The sequence below is a fragment of the Musca vetustissima genome, unplaced genomic scaffold, assembly GCF_032173495.1.
Source record: "Musca vetustissima isolate MV318-11 ecotype Yass unplaced genomic scaffold, APGP_CSIRO_Mvet_v1 utg991, whole genome shotgun sequence".
Classification (NCBI taxonomy): domain Eukaryota; kingdom Metazoa; phylum Arthropoda; class Insecta; order Diptera; family Muscidae; genus Musca; species Musca vetustissima.
The window spans coordinates 1-22,252 of NW_026887846.1; the positions used below are offsets into that span (position 1 = coordinate 1).

At 35.7% G+C, this 22,252-nt stretch overlaps 3 protein-coding genes and 6 non-coding genes across 9 annotated transcripts; 6 read left to right on the forward strand and 3 right to left on the reverse strand.

Annotated features, from left to right (window-relative positions):
* Positions 1 to 2,111: 2,111 nt before the first annotated feature.
* On the reverse strand, positions 2,112 to 2,183 carry Trnap-ugg (transfer RNA proline (anticodon UGG)). Its single transcript has one exon. It is a non-coding gene; the product is annotated as a tRNA-Pro (tRNA).
* Positions 2,184 to 2,498: 315 nt separating this feature from the next.
* Positions 2,499 to 2,570, forward strand: Trnap-ugg (transfer RNA proline (anticodon UGG)). The gene has a single exon. It is a non-coding gene; the product is annotated as a tRNA-Pro (tRNA).
* Positions 2,571 to 3,323: 753 nt separating this feature from the next.
* Positions 3,324 to 3,395, forward strand: Trnap-ugg (transfer RNA proline (anticodon UGG)). Its single transcript has one exon. It is a non-coding gene; the product is annotated as a tRNA-Pro (tRNA).
* A 183-nt stretch (positions 3,396 to 3,578) lies between these two features.
* On the forward strand, positions 3,579 to 3,650 carry Trnap-ugg (transfer RNA proline (anticodon UGG)). Its single transcript has one exon. It is a non-coding gene; the product is annotated as a tRNA-Pro (tRNA).
* Positions 3,651 to 5,200: 1,550 nt separating this feature from the next.
* Trnap-ugg (transfer RNA proline (anticodon UGG)) lies at positions 5,201 to 5,272 on the forward strand. The gene has a single exon. It is a non-coding gene; the product is annotated as a tRNA-Pro (tRNA).
* Positions 5,273 to 5,966: 694 nt separating this feature from the next.
* On the forward strand, positions 5,967 to 6,038 carry Trnap-ugg (transfer RNA proline (anticodon UGG)). Its single transcript has one exon. It is a non-coding gene; the product is annotated as a tRNA-Pro (tRNA).
* Positions 6,039 to 9,178: 3,140 nt separating this feature from the next.
* On the reverse strand, positions 9,179 to 10,396 carry LOC133335589 (nucleoporin Nup43-like). Its single transcript, XM_061543901.1, has 2 exons — positions 10,113 to 10,396; positions 9,179 to 10,052 (listed from the first exon to the last, which is right to left on the reverse strand). Exons 1-2 carry the CDS (start codon positions 10,387 to 10,389, stop codon positions 9,226 to 9,228), a joined length of 1,104 nt encoding a protein of 367 aa, XP_061399885.1. The 5' UTR covers positions 10,390 to 10,396; the 3' UTR covers positions 9,179 to 9,225.
* Positions 10,397 to 12,445: 2,049 nt separating this feature from the next.
* Positions 12,446 to 16,998, forward strand: LOC133335588 (3'-5' exonuclease-like). Its single transcript, XM_061543900.1, has 5 exons — positions 12,446 to 12,774; positions 12,842 to 13,069; positions 13,139 to 13,280; positions 16,663 to 16,764; positions 16,834 to 16,998. Exons 1-5 carry the CDS (start codon positions 12,446 to 12,448, stop codon positions 16,990 to 16,992), a joined length of 960 nt encoding a protein of 319 aa, XP_061399884.1. The 3' UTR covers positions 16,993 to 16,998.
* A 239-nt stretch (positions 16,999 to 17,237) lies between these two features.
* On the reverse strand, positions 17,238 to 17,695 carry LOC133335592 (protein hemingway-like). Its single transcript, XM_061543903.1, has 2 exons — positions 17,633 to 17,695; positions 17,238 to 17,397 (listed from the first exon to the last, which is right to left on the reverse strand). Exons 1-2 carry the CDS (start codon positions 17,693 to 17,695, stop codon positions 17,239 to 17,241), a joined length of 222 nt encoding a protein of 73 aa, XP_061399887.1. The 3' UTR covers position 17,238.
* Between the last annotated feature and the right edge of the window lie 4,557 nt (positions 17,696 to 22,252).

The window sequence follows — 22,252 nt, forward strand, 5'->3', positions numbered from 1 at the left end:
CCTTTCCAACGGTATATGGAAAGGTGACTCACTCTCACCCGTTTTCGCACAGTGGGCCCCAACATTTGACTATGCATTTTTTTCGTATAAATTTTACTAAAAGGACCGTATATGGATATTTCTAATATATTTAGGGCTATACCCAATACATTTTCTGAAAGTCCTTTTAATGTCCTTTCCAACGGTATATGGAAAGGTGACTCACTCTCACCCGTTTTCGCACAGTGGGCCCCAACATTTTACTATGCATTTTTTCTTAAATATTTTACTAAAAGGACCGTATATGGATATTTCTAATATATTTAGGGCTATACCCAATACATTTTCTGAAAGTCCTTTTAATGTCCTTTCCAACGGTATATGGAAAGGTGACTCACTCTCACCCGTTTTCGCACAGTGGGCCCCAACATTTGACTATGCATTTTTTTCTTATAAATTTTACTAAAAGGACCGTATATGGATATTTCTAATATATTTAGGGCTATACCCAATACATTTTCTGAAAGTCCTTTTAATGTCCTTTCCAACGGTATATGGAAAGGTGACTCACTCTCACCCGTTTTCGCACAGTGGGCCCCAACATTTGACTATGCATTTTTTTCGTATAAATTTTACTAAAAGGACCGTATATGGATATTTCTAATATATTTAGGGCTATACCCAATACATTTTCTGAAAGTCCTTTTAATGTCCTTTCCAACGGTATATGGAAAGGTGACTCACTCTCACCCGTTTTCGCACAGTGGGCCCCAACATTTGACTATGCATTTTTTTCGTATAAATTTTACTAAAAGGACCGTATATGGATATTTCTAATATATTTAGGGCTATACCCAATACATTTTCTGAAAGTCCTTTTAATGTCCTTTCCAACGGTATATGGAAAGGTGACTCACTCTCACCCGTTTTCGCACAGTGGGCCCCAACATTTTACTATGCATTTTTTCTTAAATATTTTACTAAAAGGACCGTATATGGATATTTCTAATATATTTAGGGCTATACCCAATACATTTTCTGAAAAAGTCCTTTTAATGTCCTTTCCAACGGTATATGGATAAGGTGAAACTCCTTTTAACTCTCACCCGTTTTCGCACAGTGGACCTCGACTTTTTACTTCCAGATTCTTTATTTCTTTCCACACTTACTGCATCACCTTTACATTTTTCTGTGATTGTAGCTAGTTGAATACTCCAATTAAAATTTATAAAAATAATATTTTTTATCATTTTTAAACATACATCAATTTATTAACATTTATGTGTTCTAAATACGAATTTAATTATGTTATACTGTGTACCAAAACTGTTATACTGGCCGCAACACCAAAGGTGGTGTGCGTCTTCGCTAAAAAAAATTCGAATTTATTTTCACACACGTCAACGTTCAAAAAAATATAAACCACGAAAAAATATTGTATATGTATTTTATTTACGTTTACTTTTGAAACCACGAAATGAAAACCCCTGTTCTGCTTCCAAAATTTGAACAAAATTGTTTTTTTTTACGTCTACTCCTTCTGGTTTCTCGTAATATTTTCATTCAACATATATCAAGTTAAGATGCGAGGCTAATTGGTCCACTTCTTCTGGTACACCTCCTAAATTCTGCTGGTCCATCCCCAACATTTTAAACCAAAATAACATGACACAACTCACAGGTGATCAGCCCTTGCAAAAATTGAAGAAAGTATGTCTACTTGGATCACCCATTATATGAAGTAGTAACGTATAATACAGATATAATGTCCACCAAATGGCGCAGGGTATAAAAAGCCTTACACGTTAGTAAGTACAGTGCCGATATCTCAAATAGCACGTTTCATAAATTAAAAAAAAATAATGAAATTAATCTTTCTATTGCCACGAAAAATTATAAACTTGCATTATATTTAAACTGCATATATTCTTGTTACCTAATAAAAGTGATTCTTCTGCAGTTACATACATGCGTACATTTCGAAGGAAGATATTTTCATTTAAATTTTGTCAAAGGCAAATTTATGATATGATAGATATGACTGCATGAGACTACCTTGTATAATTATGCCATGACTCTTAGTTTAAGTTGCCGAAGTTCAGTTACACTCCTAAATGTAGTAAAAATATCGAGGGCTCAACCGGGATTTGAACCCGGGACCTCTCGCACCCAAAGCGAGAATCATACCCCTAGACCATTGAGCCTCATGTCTGGAATTTTTATGATTGTTCTACACATATCACACTGATGTAAGGCTTAAAGGATAATGATGTTAATTAGAGATTTTAAGCTAAACAGTTGGTTAAAAAATATCGTTGAATTATGTAAAAATGTAAAACGTTTAAATTATGCAAGGACTGAATTTCTTTTGAGAATTTATCTTTATTATTATAATTGTTTTTAATGAAAAATCAAGACATATTTTTTGATATCTTATCTGGATGCTGCAGAGACATTTATCATGTTGAGATTTGAACTTGCTATGCTCTCACAAAATACATTTCAATATCCTTTCATGCGGCTCAATGGTCTAGGGGTATGATTCTCGCTTTGGGTGCGAGAGGTCCCGGGTTCAAATCCCGGTTGAGCCCAGTATTACTTTTATGTTGTGTTGCTAACAATATGTACTACACTACGAAAATTCCTGCAACATGCATCAAACCCTAGACTTCTATTAGAAATGTGCTAGCTATACAATTGTATAGTAATAATTAAACAGGTCGAATGAAAAATAACTGGCCTGACATATGGATAAAGCTGCGAGAGTTAAATACATCTTGTTCATAAGTAGTCAGCACCAAAGTTAGCGAACACCAGCGGACACCCGAATAAGTTTTTTATCGAGGACACCATTGAAAAAAAAACATTTTTAAGGCTTCTAAATTGAAATTGAACAACAAGAATTGGATGACAATGTTATAACGTCTATATTTCAGAATGTGGATAATAGGGGCTGTTGCATAGGGGTTTCTGGGCGTTTGAAGAACGAAAACGAAATTAAAAATAGTTCAAAATCTATTTATTGGACTTCGAATCCATCTGACTTGTTCTCAAACCTCAAAAGATTTTAGCTGAGGATAATTTTTTGTCGAATGAAAAGATGATCTGATCTGAGATCTGAGATCAATTTTCAAATAAAGGATTTTACCATAAAATATTGTGTATAAAATGTTGTAGTATATAACAATCAGTACAATCATATCAATCCTAGTTATGATTGATAGGATTTAATTTTAGCCAATTAGTCCAACATATATTCCTATTTCTGTTGCACAGTGTAATTTTAAATAAATTTGAAATGATTCGGAACTAAAAATAAATATGCCATAAACTTTATGACATGAGGCTCAATGGTCTAGGGGTATGATTCTCGCTTTGGGTGCGAGAGGTCCCGGGTTCAAATCCCGGTTGAGCCCATTGTTTTTTAGAATTTTTGATTTTAATTTGTCAAAAAAAATATTATTGAGATTCGATTTAATTTTTACAATAGTTTTAAACTCACTTATTATGCAAAACGAGTGCTAAATTTTGCAATATTTATCAAAATAAAAAAAAATTGCATAATTTTATATGTCATTTTAGCGAAAAAATGTTTATGAGGCTCAATGGTCTAGGGGTATGATTCTCGCTTTGGGTGCGAGAGGTCCCGGGTTCAAATCCCGGTTGAGCCCAGTGATTTTTTTGTGGAAGTTATTCGCAAATATTGCTCAAAAGATATGATATTTAAAAGTCTTAATAAATAGTTTTGAAAATAGGTTTCCTCATAAAATTATAGTCCCAATAAAATTTGTTATTTTATTAAATTGAACCTAGAAGACTGAATACTCTTTTTATACCCTTCACCACACTGTGGTACAGGGTATTACGTCTTTGTGCATATGTTTGTAACAGGCAAAAGGAAACGATATAGACACATGGTTCCTTTTGAGAATATGCATAGAATCACCTTTTGAATCGATTTACGCATGTCCGTCTGTCCGTCCGTCCGTCCATGTATTTTTGTGAACAAAGTACAGGTCGCATTTACGATCCGATTTGGATAAAATTTTGGATAGGTCACTTATTTGGCCCTAGGACGAACCCTATTGAAATTGGGAAAAATCGGTTCAGATTTAGATATATCTCCCATATATATTTTCGTCCGATTTAATGTAAATGGTGCACCGAAGTCCCTATATATCATTCGATTTTGACGAAATTTGGCATAGCGTAATGAATTAGGCCTAGAATAATGTGTGCTGAGTTTCATGAAAATCGGTTCAGATTTAGATATAGCTCCCATATATAGTTTCGTCCGATTTTAGGTAAATGGTGCACCAAAGTCCCTATATATCTGTCGATTTGCATGAAATTTGGCACAGCGTAATGAATGGAGTATAGAATGATGTGTGTTAAGTTTCCTGAAAATCGTTCAGATTTAGATATAGCTCCCATATATATTTTCGACCGATTTAATGTAAATGGTCCACCAAAGTCCCTATATATCTTTCGATTTGCACGAAATTTGGCATAGCAATGAATTAGGCCTAGAATGATGTGTGCTAAGTTTCCCATATATATTTTCGTCCAATTTAATGCTGTACCTAAGTCCCTTAATATCTTTCGGTTTGCACGAAATATGTCACAGCGTAATGAATTAGGTCTAGAATGATGTGTGTTAAATTTCCTGAAATCGTTGAAATCGGTTCAGATTTAGACATAGCTTCTTTATCGTACCAAATGAGAGAAATTAGTATAGGTTGCAGAATGCCATGTTTATGAATCCAATTTCATTTTGCTGGTCCTTTAAAAATGCGACGTTTGTTAGGATTCATCTGTTGAATATACCCAAAGTGGTGAAGGGTATCATATAGTCGGCCCCGTCCGACTTTACTACTTTCCTTACCGGTTAAATTTTGTAAACAAGACCATTTCATAATATTGACATATCAGTTTTCTTCACTACTCTAAAACTAAATGGCTATATTTTGTTATTGTGAAGAAATCGATAAAAGTTTAAAAATGAATCAATAACACTCCAAAACAAAACGACATATCAATTAGTAATAACTTTTAAAAGCATTTCATGATAGTTAAAACAAGTCAAATATTTTAGAAAACCAGCTGTGAATACAAATTGTGATTGAAAACAACACGTATTTGAATACGTTCATTTTTGTCGCCAATATAACATAAACTGAAGAAAACAACACATCACCTACGGTTCAATATAAAACCATGAGGCTCAATGGTCTAGGGGTATGATTCTCGCTTTGGGTGCGAGAGGTCCCGGGTTCAAATCCCGGTTGAGCCCGCTGAGTTTTTGTGGAAGCTGTACATTCAAAAGAAATAATGACGGTAATAAAAATAAAAACATTTAAAAAACCAACCCATCGCCGGGGGGACTCCTTCTCAAGCACATATTTAATTAAATACTTCTATGAAGGCCCTTTGCTGAAAATCGGTAAATAGTTGGCACTACCAAAAATTGGTGGATCTTTTGGAGTACTTTCATATTGAAAAGTAAAAACTTGATCGTTTCTTCGGAAGATGAAATTCCCTTCACCTATGACATTTTTTATAAAATACAAGTTTCGAAAACAGAAAATGTCGTCGGTCTGCTAATATATGGTTATAGAGGAGATTAATTTCATTTTGTAGAAAACATTAACAACATAATATAAACAGCTAATAAAAATTGCTCATTTTTAAAGACTAATTTATTGTTGTTTTTGTTTGAAAACAAGTATTGCATCAACACGTAGAAATCAATATCACAGTGTTGATCTGTGACAAAGCGAACACGACAAACCCACTTTTATCTTAAATGAAAAAAAAAAAACAAGTTCCATATCAAAAGATACAGCTGTGTTTACAATTTGTTTTTGAAAACTCCAATATGTACTCACTATTGTTAATGAAACATTTCAATCTTTCATTTGTATAACAGTTGTATTGTACCGAACTGAAAAAAGACAGATCAAGTGTTATAATGACAGCCGCCATGAGGCTCAATGGTCTAGGGGTATGATTCTCGCTTTGGGTGCGAGAGGTCCCGGGTTCAAATCCCGGTTGAGCCCGATAGTTTTTTATTTATACAATTATTTTATGGATGTGAAAAATTTCCAACACTACTACCGAATTCCTTATAATCGTGTAAAATGGAGTATATTTTTCATTATTTCTTAAATTCATAGGTTTTGCTTATTTGTTTGTGTTTTTATTGCATAACTGATTTCAACATTTAAATAAATTTAACTATAATAAATTATATTTTTTTTAATTGATAATTGTGATATAATAATAAGATATTTGATCCTGTAAATTGAATTTAGTGGTTGATTGTAGATATAATATTGAAGTCCTTTGTCCTATGTGATAGGTCGCTGCATCAAATAATGGAATAATAATAATAAAAATGTTTTTGAAGTACAATGGTTCTGAACCCCTCCAACTGAATAGACGTTAATACACTGTTAGTTTTAAGCTTTTGGAGTAGTTTATATTTTGTTGTTTTTTGAATCGCTTTTGGCCCTTTGGGCTAGATTCTCGTTTATGAAAATAAATTGAAATTGAAGTATATGTGCACTTCCGTCAAAAGGTAAATCAAAGTCGAAGATTTTGTTTTCTTTAATTGTACTAAAATATGCTAAATAACGACAAAAAGTATAAAAAAAGGCCACATAATTTAAGGACAATAAATTCAGACACTGCAGAAATAACTAAAAAATAAATGTCGCGTGAGTGAGCCATTTTTGTAACAAATATGCTTGATATTTCTTATTTACATAAAGATCATCTTAAGTTGAAAATTTCAATTTATTTCATTAACGAGAACCTATACCAAAAGGCCATGAGCGATTCTAAAAACGTTATTACATGGACCATTTCATAAACAACAATACATGAACTACTCTAAAATGTTCACATAATTCGCGGAGTTTTCCCATTATTAGCAATGATGGGATAAATTCATGTATATTTGAAGTCGCGTGAGTGACTGCTCTTTTGTGGCTTTTAGAGCTCCGATTTGATCGATTTTACTCGCGAGTGAAAAATACTCCCGAGTGGAAGTATCTAAAGAGTACGAGTTTTTAAGGAGTATACTCTCCGCTGGGAGTGCTCGCGAGTACTCCTTGTTGAAGAAAATGAGTGAGAGTCAAAATGTTCGAAATAGAGTAAGAGTGAAATAGAGTGGACAAATAAATTTGATTTTTTGGCTATTTGTGTGTGTGTGTTTGTAGTAACAATTCGAGCGAGTTTCAGTCTTTACTCGAGCGAGAATTTCGGATCTCTGTCCGAAAGTGCTCATATACTTAAAACATTATGTTAGGTTAGTCTAAGTAGAAACATTTCTTAAAAAAATTGAACCCAATATTTGCTGAATGGAAACTTCTTTAGTGATTTTTATATACGATTTTGGCTAAAGTCGCACCTTTCACTCGGTTGAACGGAATTAGGTTTAGATTTGGTAAAAGTATGATTATGAATCGAATCAGACATTCCATTCACTTAATATTAAATTTATAAATATTGAAAATTTTTATACATTGTGGGGGAGTTATCGTGAGGATTGGTCCGATGGATCCCATCTTCGGACTTGATCTAGGATTTACAAAGTTTGGATGAAATTGAATATTTCCCTGGGTTAAGATAAGATTTTCAAAATATTGACCCTTTGTATGGGAGGTACTAAAAAAGAGGCTCGATAAATCCCACCTTCCAATATTATACAGGCATGGTTGAAATATTAGTTTCGTTCCCATTTTGTGGGGAAGGTACTAGAAAAGTGAACCGGTATTCCCATGTTTGAAATTGATTTAAATTTGGAAGAAATACTACGATGTGTAAAGGTTAAATGAACTCGGTTACTCCCTTCGAGAGTTATCGTGCAGACCATCCAGCCATCCATTCGACTGGAATTTCTAAATCGCCTCCAAATTGTATGAAATGTCCAAAGATGAGATCTATAATCAATATTTTGATGAGTAAATTTTTTGCCATAGCAATGTGTTTTTTTAAATTGTGAAAGTCCATCAAAAATTTATTTCTAACCAATCAAAACCTAAAATTTTATGATCACATTTTTAAAGAAGGAATCTCTTGGGCTACGATGAGAAACCCCAACAAATTTCACCTGGGTGAATTTACAAAAAATGTGTTACACGCATTGCATTATATACAGATTGAACTAGAAGGGCAGAGGAACATAATAATTAATAATGAGATTAGAATGAGTCATTTGTGAGGAAAGAGTAATCTCCCTTATTTTATAATTTGTATGGGATTAACAAATTATTGCAAAATGTGATTGGAAATGTACGAGTAAGAGCGGACCGTGATAGTATAAAAAGTTTGAATGAAATCGGGGTCTCAATTCGAGCGATATGAAATTTATAATTTTCCCATATCTAGAAGTGTTTTTCTTGTGTGGTGCATTTTTATATGAGATTTACAAAATTCTAAAATATTGAAAATTCGGACATTAACGATTTGTCACGTCGAAATATATCATGTCAATCAGAGAGACGTGTGTCTAAATCGATTCTAAACGCATTTGATACAAAGACACTTCTCAAAAGAATATATTGCAATATTGTAAATCTGAAAAATTACTGTTTCCTTTTTAGGAAACATCAATTTGTTAATTTATATTTGTAGCTTCCTCCGAAATTTCCCTAGGACCTAACTACATAATTGTTAGTCAATAATACCAATATATGCTCTAAATTCTTGGAGGTCAGAATTTCTTGCCGGTATTCATCTTTTGGTATGTTGCACCATAGTCCTTTGTTTTAATTTCGTGACCACCTCCAACTACAACTTGTGTACAAATTTTACATGGGATTTTATGCTGCGATTGGGCCCAATTGATTAAAGTTATTGTAATTTAAAATTATTCAATATCAAATAAATATATTAACATAAAATCTCTACAAAAGATATATAAAAACATAATGTTAATTAACTTACCGAAATAAAAACTATTAATTCTTGTATCTTGCATGTCTTGAAATAACTCCATTAATTTTTGAATAATAATCTTGCTTATTGCTATTGAGTTCATTGAATATTTCATGAATTTCTTATCACTAAAATATTGTTTTTCATTTTGTATTTGCATTTATTTTCGAACTTTTTCCTATTCTAGAAGAAATAAAAAACATAAACTATTGTTACCATTAAACAAGGGGAGAAATCTTACAGTTTCACTTTAATTTTGCATTCGCCTCAATCCCAACCGCCAGGGTCAAAATTGTTGCAGCCTTATAATATATTATCTACAAAATAAATTGCTTCACTATCACTGCCACAGATGATTTTTGAACTTTGTGTATCGAATGAGTTAATTGCTTTGCGTAAATCTGTCATAAGGGCAGTGACGCTTATACGATTCTTAGCACGTTCTCCATTCAACCATGGATTGGTATTTTCTGTTGCAGTTGTGGCGGATGTTTCCATAGCTCTGTGTACACCACCACTCATGGTGGGATGTTGTGCCCATAACCAAAGTTCACCGGATTCAGCAGTGGTGAATAGTTTCGATGGATCGGAACGATGAAAACCAATATCGGTTATGGGACTAGTATGAGCAGATAAATATGATGCTGGATAGCCGGGATTTCTTAAATCCCAAACGGTTATTGAACCTTCCTCGGAGCCGGCTAATACAATATGTGGTTGTGTTGGGTGTGATGTTAAGCATGAAACATAGTTGCAACGTTTATCATCTTCACATGAGGTCATAAATGCTGAAGTCGCAGTCCCATCGGAGGAGGATCTTATATCAAACATACGTATGATGCCCATACGATTAGCAGTCAATACTTCTTGGGGATTGACGTAGAGTACAGATAGTAGTGAACAACTATCGGCTTCTATGGATCGTCGCACAGCCAAATGTGCCTGAGTATCAACAATATTCAAACGACCATCTTCACCAACTGTGGCCACATCTTTTCCATACACAGAAATCGACGTGCAACTGGTATTTTTGCCACTGGCTTTAAAACTGTGCAAAACTTCACTATGCGCCTCCCTTTGGAGTACATCTTCCTCCACAGCCTTTTTAATTTTTAACAAACTGATGCGGCCTTAAGGGTGTGGAAATAATTAAAACTGGGGGGTATACTGTATGTGTTCAAACAACTTACCATCACTACAGCTCACAATGACCGTTTCATCGGTAACAAATTCTATGCCCGTAACATCGCCATTCATAGCCAATTTATCACTGCATCTGGGAACAAATTCATTATATTCCGATCCATCGTATTGATTTCGATGCAACCGCCAGATACGCACAAAATTCTTTGGCATATCCCAGCTGCCGGTAAGAAATCGTTCACTTTCACGCAGCTGCTCTGGCACCCAACGCACCTTGGAAATCTTTTCCGAGATGAAGAATGTATTGACTTTAGCATCACCCATGGTTATTCTTATTTAAAAATAATTTATTAATTCAATAACTTTTGTTTATTCACTATGACTCTGATTTTGTTTATTTGGGGTTATGTTGTGCAAAAAGCGGCAAAAACACGGACATCTGTTGTTGACGCACACGCGTTGCCAACTAGAAAAATAAGAAAGTGTATTGCACAGTAGGTTAAATTGGAGCACAAAAAAATTATATGTGATAAAATATTTAATATTTTTTTACGTATTCTACATACTACATTAAAATATGTTATGATCCCGTACTTTTTCAGTAGTTAAGCTGATAAAAGGGTAAAATGACTAAATTGCTCTCAGAGTTGAAAATAATAATACAAGTTCTGGAAAAACTAGTAAACATGTGAAAAAGCAAACCAATCGTCACGAAATTTTGCATGTAGGAGTGGTTCTGGTTCTTGTTTTTGGTAATGATCCGTTAATAATTTGGAGATGAAATGGACCAACAACTGACCCGCACATCAAGAAATTGTACACAGAGAAAGGTGTCTGACCATGGAGTAAGCATGACTGTTTTGACGAAGATCAGTCAATGTTTACCGGGTCAAACGACCAGACTGACAAACATTACTATTCGATGGCGTATACATTTAATCCTGAAGGACATAGACCTGTACAGTTGATAGTATATCCAAGAGGAGTGGTTGATATTTCATTTGATACCAATTATATTGATCTATATACTCGGATGTGGGAGATATATTAAGATAATTACAGATGTCTAGGTATATTGATTTGTTTTGTATTACAATTACCCCACTAGAGGGCAAAAATATCGCGCCGATCGCTATGAAGAGAGATGGACAGTGGGTAAATACCCGGTAAATTGGGTAAATACCCATTTGTGGGTATTTATTTGTGTATTTACTATATTGAATCGGTAATACAACATCTTACACCCTATTTCCGGGTTTCTGTTATCAAATCGATTTAGAATGGATAGTTTTACGATACTTTTAAAACGTGGGTAAATTCCCGAGTTTTTACCCAAAAATTGGGTATAAACTCATTAACTGCCGAACCACTTGACATAGTCCGCCAACATTTTGCACACAGGTTTTTAATGCCAAAGTAAGTATAGAAATCCAAAATGGGGTCCCTGGGTCCAAGTTTGAATATAGCCCCCATATATCCGTATCTCCCGATTTAAGGTATTTTTTTTTGTCTATTAAACACATTTTACAACCAAATTGGCTGTAATTTGGCACAGAGTGTTATTTTTGGGTACCAAATTTCTATGTAAAATTTTATGTATGTAGGTTCACGTTTACTGTAGCCCCCATACAAAGGTACCCCTATTTTGAGTATTTACCCAAAAATTGGGTATAAACTCATTAACTGCCGAACCACTTGACATAGGCGGCCAAAATTTTGCACACATGTTTTTAATGTCCAATCAAATATAGAAATCCAAAATGGGGTCCCGGGGTCCAAGTTTTGATATAGCCCCCACCCCTTGGGTATTTACCCGGTAAATACCATCTCTAGTCATGAACGACACATACAAATTTAGGTCGTTTCCACGACTGAGGGGCCTACGACCCGAGTCATACTCGTCCAACGTCTGGCACCTCGGAATTTTTGGAATCGGACGTACAATTGAAAGAAAGTCATGCCCGACGTCTACAGAAGTTATATATATATATATTAAGTTAAAAAGTATTTTTTATTTTTCACATTTTTTCAAAGTTATTCTGTCTTTTCATTTTCCATGGTTCATTGTATTTTAATCCATTCAGGCATACAAAATGCGGATTTTTATAAAATAAACACGATTATCACACATCCCTGGCCCGTGTGAACCTAAAGTCTTTTAACTCTGTGTACAATTGACGTGTTGGTACCAATTTCACGCATGTCATTTAGTTGAGAGAATGTAAAAACGCCCTGTTTGCATATTATGTAGTTGGTAACGCAAGAAAGCATTTTGGCGCGCTTCATAATTGTAAACAAATCAATTTTGTTGCCACCATTAAAGTCATTCCGTCGCTATTGTTGAACATATAAGGTTGTTAAAGAAAACTTAAATACAAAAATGCCACCACGCAAACGTAATTTACAAACTGCCATGAAGACGAAAGATGATGACAAGAAGGTAATGAAGAAATTCAAAACAATTCCAGCCAACAGTATTATACATTTCTTTTGTACAAAGACAAAACAAGATAAGGAAAATGAAGAGAATCCACCAAAGAGGCGCAGCACCCGGAGTACAAGAAATACACAATCCATGGCGGAAGAAGGTGGTGCTGCGCCATCACCCATAAAAGAGGAGAAAAAGAAATTGGCATTTGTTAAATATCGCGGTGCGATTAAATATTACACAGATGGCAATGAAATTGCCGAAGCTTCGGATAGTTTAATGTAAGTAGACAATATTGGATAATAGTATTTTTCAAACAGCTGTAATTATGATTTGTTTTGTTTACAGACAATTTGTTGAAAAACAGCCCGGTGATGGTTTGGTACCCATTGCCTTTGACATGGAATGGCCATTTTCATTTAAAACTGGCCCTGGCAAATCGGCTGTGATACAAATCTGTGCCGATGAAAAGTGTTGTTATATATTTCAATTGACGAATCTCAAAAAATTACCTGCAGCACTTGTCGCTTTGCTCAAACATAAGCGAGTTCGTTTACATGGTGTCAATGTTAAGAAGTAGGTTTTAAAGGTGTTATTTAATTAAAAATAAGTTTTAATATTTATTTTGTGTATTTTTATTTTTAGTGATTTCCGTAAATTGGGCAGAGATTTTCCGGAAATTAATTCAGACGATTTAATTGTAAACGGCTTGGATTTGGGTGTCTGGTGCAATGAAGTGTGTGAAACTGGAGGACGCTGGAGTTTAGATCGTTTGGCGAATTATGTGGTAAGAGAATACAAATAATGGCTTAAGTATATATTAAGGCTCGGTCGTGGATCGTTTTAATATTTGTACAATAAGTAGTCTTACGTCCCGGATTACAACGATTAGGGCATTCAGGAACCATGATTTTTAAAATTTTCTAAGGCAATATTGGTATCCGTTTAAAGCGATTGAAATTGCAAAAATGCAATTATCTAATCGAATAAGTCCAACTTCTTTGTGTTTTGTATTACTTTGTGAATTAAAACGAATAAAATTCAAAGCACTTTGGAGGCTCATGTATCCAAAAGTATGAATACCCTCATGAAAAAAATTATATCGTTGTAATCAGGGCTCTTAGGCTTATCTGTTTCTTGGGACCATTCCTTAATCAGACGTAAAATAAGGCAAACTTGCCAGAGACTAATTTTTATTACTCCAGTACGTTGTGGCAATCGGCCTAGCTATGAATCTTTTCACGAAGCTTAGCAACATCATTCTAGACTTAATTCAGTACCCTATACCAAAATTCGTGCAAATCGAAAGATATATAGGGACTTTGGTGCACCAATTACATAAAATCGGACGAAAATATCTATATATATAAAAATGGAGCAAGAAAAATGTATACTAACGCATCAATTGAGAACGGCTGGACCGATTTGATTCAAAATTGTTTTCAGTTGTCGGTAATTACAGTGGGAAGGTTTTTATGAAATAAAATTTTGAGAAAAATCCGCGAAAATTATTTTAAAGAAACGGCTGGGCCGATTTGACTTAAAGTTTCTGTTAGTAGTCTGTAATTGAAGTGGAAAGATTTTAGTGAAAGAACATTTTAAGAAAAATCCGCGAAAATGTTGCAAAATATATTTTGAAAGATATTAGCATTTCCACACATTTTATATCGAATCTTTATGGTTTCATCTCTTCGGAGTTCTTTTTGGATATATTTTGGACGAAAATGGGCAGCGTATATCTTTAAGAAATTGTCAATTATGGATAATTCTCAAAATATGTTAATTTTCTACAATAAAAAACTATTGTCTATGAAAATCTATATACATATGTATGTATATGTATATAAAAATGAATTGTTCGTTAGTCTCGCTAAAACTCGAGAAAGGCGGAGGGGATATTTCTTATCTTAGTCTTGAAATGTTCGTGGAGCTTCAGGAAAAAACCGAAAAAAATTGCAAAAGAATATTATGAAGCATATTTGCATTTCCACCAATTTGGTATCGATGTATTTTGGTAGCACCACATCGTAGTTGTTATTTTGAAATATTTTGGGCGAAAATTAGTAGCGTATCATTCCTTTAAGCCTACATTTGCCACTTATTGAAAATTTTCAAAATATTTAATTTTTTCAATTGTATTGACATTGTATTGAAAATTTTTTATGTGAGAATACAAAAAATAATTGAAAATTTTATAATTGAATTTACACGCGGTCATTCTATGCACACGTTTTCCATAGAATGCAAGTAAAATTTTGGGTAAAACAAGGATGGAAAATCAACCATTATATGGTGGTTATATGTCTAATCGTTTGTCAATATCTTTGAACTTATAAACAGAACACCAAAAATGTGTAACAGTAAGCTCAATTAGAAACTTATTAAAACTTGGACATAAATAGAGTATTTTTCGCCAAAATGTGTCTTAATCCCCAATATACCGCAATGAAATATTACAGCTACTACAATGGGAATGAAGATATATTAGTTTTTTTGTAGGAAGATTAATGGGGGATATCATTATATTGGTCCTACCCGGAAACTTGGAAAAATATTTATAATTTTTTGTAAGGAGATTTTGTATTCAATGATCATCTAAAATATAAAATTACAGCCTATTTGGTTGAAATAAGTGACCAAACTCCCCAAAATACTGAATATTGTAGGTACTGTTAGGTGCAACCCCACAAAGGTGGACTAATATTAATAATTTTTAGTAGGATTCATGCTACCAAATAAAACAACCAACTACAGCTGATTAGGTTGAAAAACGTGCCTAAATCCCCAAAGGAGGCTTCTTGAAATTTTTGCTTCGAACATTTTCTACTCGATGATCATCCAAAATATAAAATTACAGCCAAAGAAGTATTGATTATATTAAATTAGAAGAATGCTGTTAAAGACCGTGTTTAAGATCTTGAAAATACCGAATATTGAGGGCTACCATGGGCCAATATTAATATATTGGGAAAGGTAATTAAATCCGAAAGTCAAACTTATATGTGCATTTAAATTTATTTAATTTAATTTTTTTTTTTTCAAAAAATGGCAGCAAGACTCGCTCATGTTGTAGATGTTTAGTACTTCTATGTTACTTTATGCGTGCTCTGATAAATACCAAAATATTACAAAGAGCAGTACACTATACATTATGGTGTAGGTAAAAAAAAAACAAATCTAAAATGCCGAACATTTTACACCAAAAAAATTGCTAGGCAAGACAACGTTTGCCGGGCCCGCTAGTATATATATATATATATGGGAGCTGTATCTAAATCTGAACCGATTTTCACGAAACTTAGCACACGTCATTCTAGACTTAATTCAGAACGCTATGACAAATTTCGTGCAAATCGAATGATATTCAGAGGGTTTGGTGCGCCAATTACCTAAATCGGATGAAAATATATATAAAAGCTATATCTAAATCTGAACCGATTTTCACGAAACTTTGCACACATCATTCTATACTTAATTCAGTAGGCTATGCCAAAATTCGTGCAAATGAAAAGATTTCCAGAGACTTTGGTGCACCAATTACCTAAAATCGGGCGAAAATATATACGGGAGCCATATCTAAATTTGAACCGATTTTCATGAAACTTAGGTCACATTATTATAGACGCAATTCGGTACATTATGCCAAATTTCTTACAAATCGAAAGATATATAGGCTCTATGGTGCACCAATTACATTAAATCGGATGAAAATATATATGGGACCTATATCTAAATCTGAACCGATTTTCACGAAACTTTGCGCACATCATTCTAGACTTAATTCAGTACGCTATTTTCCGCAATTTCAATAGGGTCCGTCCTTGGGCCAAACAAATGAGCTGTGCCAAATTTCATCCAATTCGGATCATAAATGCTACCTGTACTTTGTTTACTATTTAACATGGACAGACGGACGGACATGCATAAATCGACTCAGAAAGTGATTCAATGCATATTCTCAAAAGGACCATGGGTGTATCTCGATTATTTTTGACTGTTACAAAAATATGCACAAGTACATAATACCCTGTACCACAGTGTGGTGAAGGATAAACAAATCATTCAGCTCCTTTAATTCATATATTACATAGTAATATTCAATATTCGGTATATTCTAAACCATTTGAAATTAATTATATAAATGTTGATCTTTTTTTCTCCAATTTTAGGTTGAAAAGGCCATCGATAAAAACAAAAAAGTACGTATGAGCAAATGGCATGTTATACCATTGGATGAGGATCAACTGATGTATGCTGCCATAGATGTTTATGTACGTTTTTGAATTAAATCATATCTTTTTGTAATACACAAAACTAATCATGTTTTCCATTTTCCACAGATTGGTCAATTAATTTATCGTGAGCTGGAAAGACGAGCCAAACTTAAAGAAGAAAACGAAGCAAAGTTCATTGAGAAAAATGGTGAGGCTGCATTTAAAGCTGTCAAAGCATTGGGTGAAAATTTCCTCAATGAAAAAGCTGAAGAAGTTGCAATTTAGTTCAATAAAGTAGACCCCTGTTGACTGATTTATAATATTAAGTTAAACCTTAGAATCTATTGTGGTATTCAATTGTTTATATTTGTGAGAGAGATTTATATGCAGAAAAACAAAAACCAATTATTATAAAGTTTTGACAAAAAATAAAATATTTATTATAATTAATATATAATAGATCAGAAAAATATATTTATTTGTATAGGAATTGTATACCGCAGATTGGGGGAAGGAAATCAAAAAAATAACTTATGTTATCAGCGGTTTTCGTCGTAGAGCTATAGCCTCTAGTTTACGTTTTAATACCTGATTATCCAAATCAATTTGCCGTTGTTGTTTTTTACGATTAACAGCCGATGTTGTGAGTCGTAGATTTGTCTGGGAAGTTGTCTGAAAAATGTTGAGGATGTTAAAAACTGTTGCCTAAATAAACTAAACATAAATATAAAAATGTACTATATTATTATGCCTAATGTAAATCTTATTGGTCTTGCGTATTAAAAAAACAATTATAAATTCAAAAGTAAGCAACATAAATAATTCTCGAGTGAATATTACATAACATGTAATAATAACATACCTTATTCGATTGGCCTTTGTGCTGTGCACTTTTTGCTATGTAGGTCGGCTTTTGTGTGAGGATTTTACGCAATAAAATCTGATTATGCCGTTCAATTTCACGCATTCGTTCATTAGAGAAACTCATACTTTTTCTTGGATGTGGCTTGACTCTGAAAATTAATAAATTCAAAAAAATATATAAGTCAATTTAAACCTGTAAGGAAAGTAGTAAAGTTGGACGGGGCCGACTATATGATACCCTTCACCACTTTGGGTACATTCGGACACCATATACAAACATATATAACCGGGTTGGCCCGGTTGCGAGACTACAGCGATAGGGATTACGTTGCCTCGTGCTGCGACAGCGCAATCCCCAGTGAGTCTACGTCGTCGTCTTCCTCGTCGGAGTACGGAACTCCACCGCAGTCTCCCGAACAGCAACCAAGTATGCAGCACTTAACACCGCACGTTGCTGTTCCCACCCCTGATAGTGCATCGTTTCTGCAATTTAATTGCAACGGTCTTCGAGGAAAAATAGATGAGATAGTGGATTTCATGAATCGGAAGAATATTTTGGTCGCGGCGGTGCAGGAAACCAAGCTCAATGAAAATTGTAGCCTACAGCGTTGTGATGGTTACAACGTTCTGAGGAAGGATCGCACCAGAAGTGGAGGTGGAGGCCTAGCATTCCTTATGCACCACTCTGTTCAATACAGGCCTATCTCGCTTGAGCTTGACTCTAGTGACCCATACATGGAATGTATGGGGGTAGCAGTTAAATGTGGTACTGCCGAGGTAGAGGTGCTTAACGTGTATATACCGCCGATTAATAGCTGTGAACCGCGTTATTCGCCCAACATTAGTTTTCTATTGGAGGGCAATAACCGTCTGTTGTGGCATTCCGTCCTAGGTAATGACCAGAGGGGAACAGTGCTGGCAGAGCAAATTGATAGCTCATTTCTCTTGGATCAGACCATCTCCCCATAATCGTCTCCATCAGCAGACCGCCCGATTTCGTCATCTCTGAACGCCGCACTTTCCTTAACCATAGGAAAGCCAACTGGCAAGGATTCAGAGAGTTCACCAACCAGCGCTTCAGAGAACTTTCCATTCCTTCTGATGTACGGGTAGCAGAAAGGAAATTCCGAGGCATCATCACTGCTGCAGCTGCTAGATTTATACCTGCTGGTCGAATACCCGAGATGAGACCCAATTTCCCAGCAGAAGCAGTTGGTCTGGCAAATGAGCGTGATGAGCTCCGTCGATCTAACCCAGCAGATCCCAGGGTCAGGGAACTTACGTTGGAGGTCAGCAGATTAGTCGCGGAGCACAAGCGGAATAAATGGTTGGAGCACCTGAAGAGTTGCAACATTGGTACCGGAGTAAGTAAACTGTGGGCAACGGTTAAGTCGCTCTCGAACCCTGGTAAGAAGGATGATAGGACCTCAGTCACATTTAACGACGAAACTGTGACTGATCCGAAGAGATGCGCAAGTCATTTTAACCGACAGTTCGTCGAGCATCCCGAGAGCGACAGGGCGAAGAGAAGAGTACTTCGTCGTATAAGATCTCTTCCAGCCGAGGAGGTACCACCACAGTTTACAATGGGTGATGTTGCATGTGTCATCCGTAACGCGAAGTCATCAAAAGCGTTGGGCCCAGATGGAATATCCATGTGTATGCTGAAGCAGCTGGACGAGCCAGGAGTCGAGTACTTGACCAACGTCCTCAACTTGTCGATAGCCACCCACGTCGTCCCCGAAGCCTGGACTATGGGCAGGGTGGTCCCGCTACTGAAGCCGGGCAAGGATGCCAGCAAAGGTGAATCGTACAGGCCGATTTCACTTTTGTCGCCAGTAGCGAAGACTCTTGAGGCTTTACTCCTCCCCAGCATTAGAGAAAGCTATCCAGTTGCGGATCATCAACATGGATTCCGTAAGCAACACAGTACAACAACAGCGTTGCACGCCATTTCCACGCATATAAGTAGAGGACTTAACCAGAACCGGCCGTGCGATAGAACAGTGTTGGTAGCGCTTGACCTATCAAAAGCCTTTGATACTGTCAACCATGCCACGCTGTTTGAGGACATAGAGAACACTTCCCTCCGGCCGAGTTTGAAACGTTGGATAATCAACTATATGTGTGGACGCCAGTCGTACGTGGAGTTCCGGAACAAGAAGTCCAAACCCCGTAGAGTTAAACAGGGAGTTCCCCAGGGTGGAGTGATTTCTCCGGAACTGTTTAACCTCTACCTTTCCGGTATTCCACGCCCTCCGGACGGCATTGAAATCGTTACGTATGCAGATGATTGTACGATTATGGCGTCGGGTCCCATTGTTGAAGACATATGTGTGAGGTTGAACGCCTATCTCATCGATTTGGCAGCCTTCTTCAAAGCGAGGAATATGAAAATATCCGCCTCGAAGTCGTCAGCCACACTATTCACCACATGGACTGCGGAGATGAGAATGCCGTTGAATGTGCAGGTCGAGGGGCATACAATTCCGACCACCAACTACCCCAAAATACTCGGGGTCACATTCGACAGCATGTTCAAATCGTCCGCGCAAACCACAGCTATCTGCGATAAGCTGAAAAGTAGGAACAAGGTCCTCAAGTCGCTTGCCGGCAGCACTTGGGGCGCAGATAAGGAAACCTTGTTGACCTCTTACAAAGCGATAGGTCGGTCTGTGGCTAGCTATGCGGTTCCAGTGTGGTCTGCGAATTCTAGTGATACGCAATGGAGAAATATTCAGACCTGTCAGAATGCCGCCCTGAGGACAGCGACAGGGTGCCTCCTCATGACACCAGTGGACCATCTTCATGAGGAGACGAAGATCCTTCCCGTACGTCAGCATAGCAATATGCTTTCGTTGCAGTACCTGCTCGGGTGTTTCAGGGACGATCATCCCAACCATCATATGGTGGATAGGACTCCCCCACCCAGGCGTGTCAGGAAGGATCTGCATGATCTAGAGAGAGAGGTCCAACGATACAAAAGGGAGCCTCTAGATCAAGTTGCCTATCGAGCAGGTCTGAATGGCATTCATACAGATGCAGTAGCCGCAGCGCTGAACGGTTACAAAGTGAATGCCGTCCTCGGAGCTCACCCCCCACCCATAGCAGCTGAAGAACGTCAGCTGCCTAGACAAACCAGAGTAGTTTTGGCTCAGTTACGTTCTGGATGGTGCAGTCGGCTCAATTCGTATTGGGCACGGATTGATGACCAGGTGCAGGATGTCTGCCCAGCATGTGGTACAGGCCCTCATACCACACTGCACTTGTTCAATTGCCCAGCCAAACCTACTCACCTCACTCCGGAAGATCTGTGGTTACAGCATTTGTGAATTATACACAGAAAAATATTTTGCTACAACAACAACAACAACAACTAACAAAATAATTAAAAGGCGTTTTAACCTCCGTAATGTGGCTTTATGTACTTCCGAATTCTAGATCTAGCATTTGTGAATTATACACAATATTTTGAAATAATTAAAATACCTCCAGTATGTACTTCCGAAGATCTTTGAAATTGTAAATCGATTTAGCGACATAAATCTTTATCAAATAAATAGCGTATCAAATTGTTATAGCCTACATTATGCATATCCATGATGAAGATAATAATACATTATGCATATCCATGATGCATAATTTAGCTACCAAAAATTCTTTAATGTCATTTAAATCTGTAAACCTAATTATAACAAAACTGACTTCCGAAAGCTAAACGCACTTATCTCAGCCGTAAATTGGAGCTCATTATTTATTTGTAAGAGTCATAGTGATCTAGAATTATCAGTTATAAATTTTTATGATATCCTAAATAAGCTTATTCTAGAATATGTTCCCATTGTTAGAGTTAGAAACTCGGAACGATATCCATGGGTATAATGGATAAATGGACAAATAATAAAATAAACATTTTAAAAAATATAAAAAATCAGGCTCATCTATAGATTATGCTAAATATTCTGTCGCAAGGTCTAAATATACGACAGAGTCCCGAAAACTTTACAATCTTTATTTAAACAAGATTAAACATAATTTCAAATCCAATCCTAATATAATATAAAAAGAAAATAATATAAAAAGAAAAGCTACGTCAAAGCCCACCTTTTTGAATTTCAATAATCAGACATTTGAGAAAAACTCTGAAATTTCAGAGTGCTTTGCAAAATTTTTTCCCTACAACATATTCATATTCACCCTGTCCAAATAAAGACAGATATAGCTATAAATTATCGACCATAGATCAAATATCTATGCCTTTTTTACAAAGTCAATATGTTTCTAAAAATCTACGTAATTTAAGATCAATTAAAAGTCCAGGTCCGGATGGCATTCCTAGCATAATTCTAAAGTACTGTTCAGATACATTAGCTATCCCAATAACGCTGTTGTTTAATTATTCCCTCAAATATAGTCAAATCCTATATAGTTCCTTTACACAAATCGGGTAGCTTAACTAATGTCTCGAATTATAGAGGAATTGCTAACTTAAGTGCAATTCCAAAATTATTCAAAAAACTGATTACTGATGTAATTTCTCATAAAGGTCAGCCAATCTTAAGTCCATATCAACATGGTTTTCGTAGTGGCCTCTCAACCATTACCAATCTTATTCAATTTTCCTCAACCGTCATAAAATGTTTTATTCAGCGTAATCAAACAGATACAATTTACACTGACC